This window comes from Stylophora pistillata, chromosome 1 (genome assembly GCF_964205215.1).
Source record: "Stylophora pistillata chromosome 1, jaStyPist1.2, whole genome shotgun sequence".
Taxonomy (NCBI): Eukaryota; Metazoa; Cnidaria; class Anthozoa; order Scleractinia; family Pocilloporidae; genus Stylophora; species Stylophora pistillata.
This window is the reverse complement of record NC_142519.1, coordinates 6,838,181-6,849,018: the sequence shown is the minus strand read 5'-3', so window position 1 is coordinate 6,849,018 and position 10,838 is coordinate 6,838,181. Positions and strand designations below refer to the sequence as shown.

At 37.9% G+C, this 10,838-nt stretch overlaps 1 protein-coding gene and 1 long non-coding RNA gene across 2 annotated transcripts; one reads left to right on the top strand and one right to left on the bottom strand.

The window, feature by feature from the left end:
* Nucleotides 1-841: 841 nt before the first annotated feature.
* Nucleotides 842-2,826, bottom strand: LOC111341953 (angiopoietin-related protein 7). Its single transcript, XM_022949001.2, has 3 exons — nucleotides 2,544-2,826; nucleotides 1,633-2,016; nucleotides 842-1,302 (listed from the first exon to the last, which is right to left on the bottom strand). Exons 1-3 carry the CDS (start codon nucleotides 2,677-2,679, stop codon nucleotides 1,043-1,045), a joined length of 780 nt encoding a protein of 259 aa, XP_022804736.2. The 5' UTR covers nucleotides 2,680-2,826; the 3' UTR covers nucleotides 842-1,042.
* A 38-nt stretch (nucleotides 2,827-2,864) lies between these two features.
* On the top strand, nucleotides 2,865-10,614 carry LOC148741036 (uncharacterized). Its single transcript, XR_015991573.1, has 4 exons — nucleotides 2,865-3,938; nucleotides 4,053-4,098; nucleotides 7,098-7,229; nucleotides 10,145-10,614. It is a non-coding gene; the product is annotated as an uncharacterized LOC148741036 (long non-coding RNA).
* Nucleotides 10,615-10,838: the final 224 nt, after the last annotated feature.

Sequence of the window (10,838 nt, the reverse complement as noted above, 5' to 3'; positions counted from 1 at the left end):
AAACTTCTTGGATTGTAAAATTGTGTAACTCAGCCCTTGGGCTGCAAATGTTTTTGAGATTAAACTATCTATCTATCTATCTACCTAACGACCCTAACTCTGCAGGAGACGGGGCCTACGGTTTATTCGTCCTTAACCGAGAAGACTAGAATATCTATCCATTTCTTGATTATAGAAAGGTAGCAAATTCTCCTCACTTATTTTAAGACCATGAGTATTGGTCCCGCCGGGGCTCGAACCCTCGACCTTCCGCACAACACAATCCAGCGCTCTAACCAATTGAGCTGACCGGGAGGCGGTTAGCTCAATTGGTTAGAAGAGAGGGAAACAGTGCAACAAATTTTTAAGTATCGGCTAAAATCATTAGAACGTGACTCGGTTGTGTTGAGTATAATCTTGGACAATTGCGCAAAGTGACTTTTGAATTTGCAAGCTTGGGGAGTGCTTGCGACAAATAACGATATCTTATACGCCACGAGCATATAAAAATGAAAGAATTAACCTAAAAATTGTATTTGACGTAAGGCTATCGTGGGAAGTGCTCCGGTTCTCTAAGTGTCCCCCCCCCCACAAACCACTTCCTGCTGACATCTTTTTGTCGGAAAGAATAATAAATATTGCAGAGTCTCTCTTGCACAAGCAAATCCGTCGAGTATCAGCCAAACCTGGTCAGAACAGACGATTGATTGAAATCCGCTACAAGCAAGGCTAGCATTAACGAGATGCTAAAATTCCCTATTCCAGTTAAACGAGTTAGCAAATTCGAACTAATAACAGTCTGTTTTAAAGAGACAGCTAGCAATTCCATGAGACCGCAAAACTAATGGTAGAAACATGGTGTAAATATTTCTCTTTATTTTAACGACATAAGCAAATGTACACATGATATATCCCGTCGCTATGTAAAACATTCAATCGATCTTGACATCGTTTAACGATATTTTATAAAGGATTAACCTCAAAAGCTAGTGATTGGTCCTTTGACTTCTAATTTTTTCTCGTTGGGAGTAACAAATTATCGGTGGACGAACTACTGGATAAGTTAGCTTTCAGAAAAATGTACTGGCCTAATTTTCATCTCAGATGTTGAGGGAGTGCTGCCATAAGCAGCATCCTTGGAATCTAGATTTCCCCAGTGAATTTTGCCTTCTTTATCAGTTTTCCCATAAGCACCATTAAGGTTTGACTCTCTGTTACAGTCAGTTTCATGGTACCACCAGCCTCCTGAATCACACCTTGTATCAGCGGTGACAAACTTGGTGCCATTATGGTGCATAAGAGAGTCGGTAGCAGCAGTCTTATCTAGATGAAATATTGCATTCGTCTCATTATTATCTCTTCATTCATTTTAAAAATTTCAAAGTGTGTAGCTCCTTTTTTTTCTGACAAAACAATAGCGGGCATTTTGCTGTTCCGCGCGCAGAACTGAGGCTTTTGTGATATCGATCGAGCTTGGGGGGGGGGGGGGAGATCATTTATAAAGTTCATCACAGCGACACTTATGCATAAGGTGCGTTGAAACCAATAACAGAACTAACAAAACAATGCAGGCGTCTGGACAACACCTATTTGCAAAGTAAAGGCATAAATAGAGACTTTTGACAAATATATAACTTACTAAGAGAAACTTACCCCAAAGATTGCCAAGGTTTAGTGTGTAGTTACTATTCTCGTCCCCAATGCCAAATCTCGCGTACTCAGCGTAAACAGTTTTGATGTCTCTCATTCCAAGGTCCACTCGCAGCTTGTTTTCTCTCTCATTTCGTGTCAGACGGTAGATCTTGTCAAGTCCGAGCCAAAATTCACCAATAAGGAAATTGCCGAAGCCACGTTTGTAGTCATCCAAGGTGCGGTTGAAATTAACGGATCGATTCATTCTCCTTTGGAATACTGTCCAACCTCCACCGGCCGTTGTCTGATCGCAATATACATCAAATGCACCTAAGCCATCGGGGTCGATCGTAAAAACACCGCTGATTGTTTGACCTTTTCGTTTCAGCTCATCACAGTTCTTTGCTGTCGAGGAAAGTTGGCAGAAACTGAATATTAATATGCATGTATGAACATGAATTTCATGTCTTTTTAATTGAATTGGTGATGAGTTAACTCATTCTATGCTGCCCATGCATTCATAAGTGTTAAAAGATGAAAACAAAAGCGGAACAAAAACGAAATTTAAGAAAGTAGAATCAATGGGGTAGACTAATAATGACAAGCACGTTACATGTTTCAGCCAACGATTCTGATAAGTTGATCAATGTGAAACGAACGGTGACTTCAAAAGAGGTCATATGCATGGGGAACAGTCTCGCAATCTCGCTTTTGTCCAAGAGTCATAGAAACCTAGTTCTTACTGAGAAAACATAATATGAAGTAATACAATTCAAACTGACTAAAATGAAACACATATGATTCATTGTAACTCTGAGTTTCGTGCTTTCGCACTCGTCAGACAGATTTATTTTATGAGTGGGATCCTCTTGCAGAAAAAACTAATTAGGATTTGAAGGTTTGCCAGAATATATGAAAGTTCTGAATCATACCTGTCTCGTTGTTTCCGTTCTCTTGATGGATGCTGTTTTTGGGCACTGTCGGGGCTGCACGAGTTAAAGATAAAACTTGAATCGTAATCAAAAGTGCCACACTTAGCAGGAAAGTACAACTTTGTAAAGCAGACATGATGAGATGGAACTTCTTTCTCTGGCTTGAAATCTACAATGGCTTGCGTTGTAACGCAGTTTTAGACTAAAGAAATTTCAACTGCTCAACCTTGCATTTATAGCATTAGGAAGCTTATTTAATTACATGCATTTCAATTGGAATACTTCAATCAGGCGTAATACCGAAGATGCGAGAAAGGAGTTTTATGTTCTTTGGGGATTCCCGTCATACAAATGGTTCTGTCGATGGGGTTTTTTAGCGTGAGACAATATTCATAGGCAACGGAAACCTCATACTCCATAAAAGAAGTGAGGCGCTCCATCAGAATTGTACCTCAATTGTATTAACCGGATAGGGAGGTTAAAAAGAGAAAGTTCTACAAGGCTGCTGTAGATTAATCGATTTATTTGATTAGTTTGCGCGGTTTCAATATTAAGAACCCAGTAAAAATGACAAACGCACGAATGTCAGAAATTTTTCGCCTTAATCATAAAATGATCCAATATGACAATCATAAAGATATGCCTTTTTGGCGGATACTTGCGAGTTATCATAACTGGATCAGCCCCCATAACAACAGTTGCTAGAAATTTTTGTTCTGAAAATATTCACATTCAGGAAAGATGAGGTCAAAACAATCGCGTGTAATATCGTACCACTGCATTTTCAAGGGAAATTTAATAATCATCTATAATAGAAACATAAGCATCTGGCTCTAAATATCACTACGGACTACTAACAAATAAACTGAACATTACACCCATCCGATATGGATAATCATTCCAATTTAGAGGAAGCCATAGCCCATTTACAGATAATACTATGAGCTTTTTATTGAGCCGTTTATATCAGATAGCGGTAAATGTGAGCGAATGAGAGAGTGCAACATCCCTTTGAAAGAATTGCTTAAAAGTTTAAAAATCAATTGCATTTCGGATGCGGGAAACACTAAGTTATCCTAACGCCCTCAGAGTATCACGTACGACAAATAGTGAGTTCCTTAAAAGGTACTCGGTCAAGTATAGGCTCACTCACGATGTAATTGGAGTGTTCGAGCGTAACACAGTTTAGTCCCCCACTCTTTGTAATAACAACGGAATTCGGAGCTTGCTCTAAAGAAATTAACACCCACGTTCTCAATATCATAAGACAATTTTGCTACGGGGGCCGCTACAGTGACGATAACTCGCAAGAATGCGGTACAAAGATGACGGCGAAACACATCCAGCATTTAGGACTTATGAATGTCATTCATAAAATGATGCAAAAATGTTAAGGTGAATATCACATGATGTTTTAGTTAAAAAGGTAAAGATACAGAATTCTACAGGTCCTCATCTCTTTCATACAATTATAATCTGACCGTGATGGAAGGTTTCATTTATTTTAAGGGTCACTGAGGTTTCACCTCAAAACTGTGCAAGCTTTGAAGTTTGAGTAAGTAGAGAAGGAGACATCTTCCAAACAAGAAGAGCAAGCTTCAAGCGTATTTCGACTTGAGATATTTTATTAATATTTTGAACTCCCTATGCTAATTCAAGCAGAGAAGTTCCAGAACATCCTCCCCTATGAGTATTGGGAGACTCCCGGGAAATACAGTTGTCTTCTAGCATATTCCAATTGCGTTTACATAGTTTCTACTCTTGCTAAGTTAAGGAAAATTGCACTGTATTAATAAAAAGTTGAGTAATAGAAATTCTTTAATCTACAACTGTGCTACATTCACTGTTCGAGATTTAAAACTTTAAGGTCGGAAGAGGAATTTCATCGTATCATATCTGCTTCACAAAATTCGTCTTTGCTGCTCAGTGCGGCACTTTAATTCGTGATTCAATTGTTACCTTCAACTCGTGCAGCTTCGGATAAGTTACAAAAACAACAAGACAGAATCCGAGAAATATGAGTGAGAAACTATGATTTGGTGTATTATGATGACCCTTGGATTATAATATTAGCAGAATGTTTTTCTGTGTTGGTGTTAGGATTCAGCGATTCCTTGCGGAGAACAATTCTACTGGCACTCTAGCGTTCTCCATGAGTTTAATACTGTATTATACATTTCGCATCACAAGATGTTAAATTCGACAGCTCAATCGTGCCGATCGTTTATTCGTTGCATTGTTTCCTTTACTTGATTTTCTTGTAATCCTTCTTTTCCTCGTTTATTCTTTTTCCCTGATACTCTTAAGTGAAGAACAGAACTCTCATTTTTATCCCTCAACAGCTAAGAACTGTGCTGAACTGTTTACAAGGGGTCAAATCATAAGTGGTGTTTATACAATCGAAAAGTTGAAATCACTCAAACCACGGGTGAAGCTATTGGAATGTTCGTTTAATTTCTATTCCTAGCGGGAATGTCAGCCTTACTCTGTTTAACATTTATTATAGAGTATATTGATATAGCCACACGCTTGGATGAAAGATTTTAACTTTGTAGAGATAGCCGGTAAAATTGTGTCGCATTTCAAACGAAGATGAAGTAATGGCCCGGTCAATTCAGCTAGCTGACCATCTTGAGGAACATGGTCTTTTTATTTAAATAATTCGTTTCCTCAATAAATGAAATAGGTCACCAGGCGAGAGACTGACAAACTTGCAGGTTAGAGAGATAAATGAATGCCTGAGTTTGATTTTTAGAATCTATAAGCGGATGGTTTTCTTGTAATTTCATTAGTGAATGTTGATAACGGATCATTTAGCCTTTGATTTATTCCCTGTTCAAGACTACGCTTGATCACCTGACCTTGAAAATCGATTTAAAATTTGCGTAATTAATCCAGATTAGACAGGATCAATGAGGTGCGGAAATATAGCGTTTAGCTCTAATAAGCTCCCCCGAGACGTATAGAACATATCATTACTTCTATTATCCTCTCTTTTTTGAAAAGTGTGTCTATGCTCAAAAGCACAATCACTTTGATGATTCTGAAGGTGTAAAAGGCAGTTGCATTAGTTACAAAATCCAGTCATTTGTCTTGGATGAAAGTCAAGTAAGTTCACTGAAAGGTACTTCTGACTACAGTGTGCCACAAAACTTTTACTTAAGCCATTGCAAACTGCGTTTGCGTTTGCGTTTGCCTGAAGGACTTCATTAAATCTGAAATGGATGTACACAATGTTGTGAATAATTTGAGCATATACAAAGACTGCGCGGCACGACTTCGCCTCAGGCAATGCTAAATGATTGATGACAGTTTATCGGAGACGAAATTTGCATGACCCGAGTACTTCAATTAAACACCTAACAAAGGTGGAGGAAAGTGACTGTGAGTAACATGATAATCCTGGATTCCTTTCATTGTACGTGCTCTTTATTGTAAGTCTCAAACGTAAGTATTAACAAAGGCAACGGTGAGACAAAGGACATCATGTAAAGAGAGTATCCTTATCCTTACTCGTCAATGTTCTTGTATGTCAGGAAATTCATGATCATTGACGGCGAGCCGTAGATTATGGCGGGCGGTTTAAGGTCACACCCATCAGTTTTGGGTATTATGGACTGTTGGCGTAGATCAACAAGAATACTGGTGAAAAGTACGAACTTGGTGCTTGATATCATATCGATTTCTCCTTATCCCTAATTGATTTCACAACTTTGAAAACACCAGTGGAACGCAGGATTCAGTAAGTCAGAAGGAAATATTTAGAAATTTGAGGAGAAAGATTCCTGGATATCTTGCTTCAGAAAGGCAGACAGAAAGGTTAAGAAACAAATGGCATAAAGAATTTGACACTGTTCCTCAACCATCACGGTGTGGTGAAGGGAAAGTCAAGTTTAAAATTTGGTATAGTTATCAAGGATTTATTAGGTGAAGGGATTAATTTAAGAAGTCTTTTGATGGAAAGAAAATGCAAAATTTTGTTTGTAGAAAGTTTATACCGGTAAACTACCCCTGACCTTGCCGTCAGTCAGTTAGATCCAAAAATAAATTCCTAGAGGCATTAATTGTAATTAGGTTCAGTCGACTTCATACTAAATAAGATTGATTTTAAGGTCAATTGTTAACGTTATGCGAAAACGTTGACATAATTATGTGCAGTAAATAAATGAAATCATCAAAGCCTTCTGTATGTACATGAATGATGTATTTAGTAAAAATTAGCAATATCAGGTAAGTCCCAAGAATTATGCAAACCTCTTGACTGCTTCTTGAGTTTGCAAAGCTTTCTTGAAATTTGAAAGCTCCTATCGTGGTTTGTTTTCGGCGTAATCTATGAAAGACTCACGATGAAAAAAAAATTTCAATAACATTTAAATTGATATTTAAGCAATGGAGGACTTTTCCTTGTTAACATAGCCTCTAGGGGGTTGAGCAAGTGGAAAACTCCAGATCTGCACTAAATATGGCCATTAAATATACAAACTACATAAACACATTGCTTGATTATTACTGTAGTACTACGAAAACTAAAAACACTTTGATTTGTTTTCACAGGACAGCGACTGCGTAGTGTCCAACTCAAAATTTAGGAGTGAGCAAAGCCCCTGCTTGCGGCTTTTTCCTTGAAATGCCCGGACATTGCAGAAGTACATGGATTTCTGGAATTTGCAGTTCCTGGGTGTCACGGTAACAGCTTAGACAAAATACTTTTGTTCCCAGAGATTTAAAAGAGTACTTTTTCGTAAAAGTTTTCCAAGCTTTCTGTTTTATTTTTTTCCGGAACACAAAAAGTTGTACAAACTCGAGTTCAAAGCAATGTGTAATGATTAAAACACAATTCATAGAAAGGAACAGGCTACTGATCTTCTTCGAAGCCATTGTAATCCACAGTCTCGCGAGGAAAAGCGTTGCAGAATAGTCTAAAGTCATAGTAGGAAAAAGGGAAAATATTTAAACTTCCAACACAATAAGAACAAGGGTAAACTGCTTGGAAGAGTGATGCTCGAAGACACCTTGAAACACAATAAAGATAGCCTTTCAAGAGATATTTTTATCCTGTTACAAAAGAGTAACTAAGAGCGTATATGCTAGACTTTGTATTATAAACTTCTGCTTCACCAGTGAGCCGCTTTTGAAGCTCAAGGTCCCTCACTTCTTCACAAGCCACGTTTAAACGCGCCACGTTTAGACCGTCCTAATGAGCGCCGGCCTTTTCCTCGGTTGCATGTGGCTCTACTTCTTCGTCATACGGAGCGCGAAATATCCAATATTTTTCCTCAACCGCTACAACAATCATCTATGGTCCTTTCATCGAAAGAAACAGGACTATTACTGTCGGTTAAAATGAAGAACGGCGACGTTTTCGAGCATTATCGATGAATTCCTTTATTTACTTTGACAGAGCCTCGACGAAAGGGATACTATGATGTCACAACGGGTAAAGACGCTGAAAAATATCGTTGGTTCAGTTGTTGAACGATGGCGGATGAATTTAGCCAATTTTAGTCAAATTTTTCTAGGACATTTCTTGCCGTCGTAGGTCTCAATTGTATTTTTTTTCTTTTCGTTTAGGACCTAAACCTTAATTGTTGGCATAAAAAAACTAGTTTTGAAGAACATCAATTTTCGTCTCAGAAGCACTTTAAACTTTTACATCTTTTAATGGAATCCAGAGTTTGTTTCCAAGGTTTTATTCCTTTCTATGAATTGTGTTTTAATCATTACACATTGCTTTGAACTCGAGTTTGTACAACTTTTTGTGTTCCGGAAAAAAATAAAACAGAAAGCTTGGAAAACTTTTACGAAAAAGTGCTCTTTTTTCATGGTGTTTTAATAATATTTTTTCCTTGTATTTACTTCTTAGTTTTCGAAACCACTTTCTACTGTTTTTTACATCGTTTACTCTGCCTGTTCTCATCGTTTCGTTATCTCTAAGTCCTAATTAACGTCTCATGGCTTCGTTTCCATAAATTTCTATAAAATCTTTTTCGTCGGGAACAACGTTAACATCACTGTAATTACCGTTTCTTAAATAATGTTCTGTTTTTACGTGAGTTTACCGATCGTCCTGCGAGTAACGTTCCGCACTCACACTACCTTCGTTTTTGATCCAAGGCTTAACGTTGCCCAGACTTAGCGTGCTCTCGTGTTCAAGCGCTTGAGTCAGAAAATAATTTAAATGTTGATCGAAACATTATATGATCTTAGGTTGTAGGGCTATTGCACGAATCGTGAACAGTTTTCCTAAATATTTCTTAATTATGTTACTTAAAAAACTTAATCCCACCTCCTCCCTAACTTTTACGCTTAATACGTAGCAAATATGCTATAGACATTGGTTGCATCTCGAGGGAGTCCCTAAAGCGGATCACTTAGCTAAGTGCACAGTTAAGAGCTCTAGTCACTCTAGCTCCTAATACACAGTGCCTCAGTTTATTATGCATTTTCAGTCTGTCCTTTTCAACGAACGTCTACTTTCTCAGACAATTTTGAACGAAAGGAAAGTGTTCATGAAAGAGTGGAGAGAGTGCTGCCGTGCACTCCTCCGGATGTTTGCGCACAACGCAAACCTCCAGCAGTGTGTGAAAGGTTATTTTGCATAACGACTGTGAGGGACGCGATGAATCTCTTAACTCTTACGCTTAACTCTTAACTCTTAACTCTTAACTCTTACTTACCAAGGGAGTGCCTTAGAAGAAGGCGCCTACCGTTGTATTCAGCCTGATATGGAGCAAGAATTGAAAAAAGGTTGCCATGTTTTAAGAAGCTGCAGCGTGAAAAATCAACAGTCATATTTGTTCACTAGATATACGAAATGCAAGTACTAGGGGCTCAACTACTAAAGAAGGAAAATGAATAACGCTCTCGGTCGGTTCACGTTGCCCTCTTAAAAAATGGAGCTCCATCCTCATCGCGGAACTAGTCACAATATTCACTGGGAATCAGTCAAATTTAAAATCACTTAAAGTTATCTAAGATTTATCAGGGAACACAGTTAATTTAATGGGTCTTTTAACGGAGACGAGAACGTAAGATTGTGTTCGTAGGAAGTTTGAACCGGTAAACTATATCTGACCATGCCATGCATGATAATTTAAAACTAGCTCAAAAACTAATTTTTGTTAACGTTTTGTCAAAGTGTTCAGACGAATGTGTGCAGATAGTGTGTATACGGCCGATACACATGTGTATGTTTGAGATTAATAAATTAATATATTTATCCCGGGTTGAACAGCTTGTTTATTTAACGTCTAGTCACTAGACTTATAAAGCTTACTTGGAGTTTAAAATTGGAGCTTTCATTAAACAAACCTGAGTTGAATAAACCGGCAACTTTGATGTGTGGTCAAAAGGAAAAAGGAAACAAAGCGATTAAAATTTCTAGCACAATGGTCTGTGCTATACGCATATATGATTGCGTAATTTATTAAGAAGGTAGAATCGACGGCTGTCGTGATCGAGATAAAGCTTTCGTCAGATGAATGCGCCTGCTTCTGATTAACTTTTCTAGGTCTTAATGTTTAACACATTGAAAATATAGAAATTACGATTTATTGAAGTTCAAGTTTTTCAATCTCATCAATAGCTGTATTGTTTGACAGTGCTTATAGATAGTCCAACTTATTGAAAATATGAAAAGACTTCGGACCATCCATCATCACCTACAGTTCGTCAGAGATGACCCCGAATGAGTCAAGGACACGGATACTGTCAGCGTTTCTGCGTTATGGCCACCGACATTTCCGTTCTTCGATAAAAGGATACACTTGTATTCACCATTACTTTAAAGAAACAGCAAGGTAAAAGGACTGCGAGGGGAATTCATATTCTAGACATTTTCCTCCTACTGGGTTTCTTTGCTGATTAAGTTCCTCGAGCACTAACTGTAAGATCATTGCATCGTGCAAAATTCGTCATTTCATAACCATTGCCTCAAGCTAAGAAACCCTGCGTGATTTTATGGCACGTTTTCAAAACTTAAGAATTTTGAAAAAGTCTGTAGAAATTTATCGCTGTTATGATTGAGGTAACGAGATCCACTTTGTACATTTGACATGAGGTGGTCGAGACTTGCAATGATCAAATAAACATAATTATAAATTTTTTGTCGAAAAGAATGAGAAATATTGCAGAGTCTCTGTTGCATAAGCTGATCAGTTGCATGAGTATCAGCCAACCCGGTCAGAACAGACGATTGTTTAAAATCTGCTACAAACAAGGCTAGCATTAACGAGAAGCTAAAAATCCCTATTCCAGTTCAACGATTTAGCGAATTTAAACTAACAACAGTCTGTT

What these genes read in the sequence shown, in the direction of transcription:
- LOC111341953 (XM_022949001.2), bottom strand. Translation starts at nt 2,679, where the DNA reads ATGTCTGCTTTACAAAGTTGTACTTTCCTGCTAAGTGTGGCACTTTTG. An exon ending in GAACGGAAACAACGAGACAG is followed by an intron (nt 2,017 to 2,543) that starts GTATGATTCAGA and finishes TTTCCTCGACAG; the next exon opens with CAAAGAACTGTGATGAGCTG. An exon ending in AAACCTTGGCAATCTTTGGG is followed by an intron (nt 1,303 to 1,632) that starts GTAAGTTTCTCT and finishes TATTTCATCTAG; the next exon opens with ATAAGACTGCTGCTACCGAC.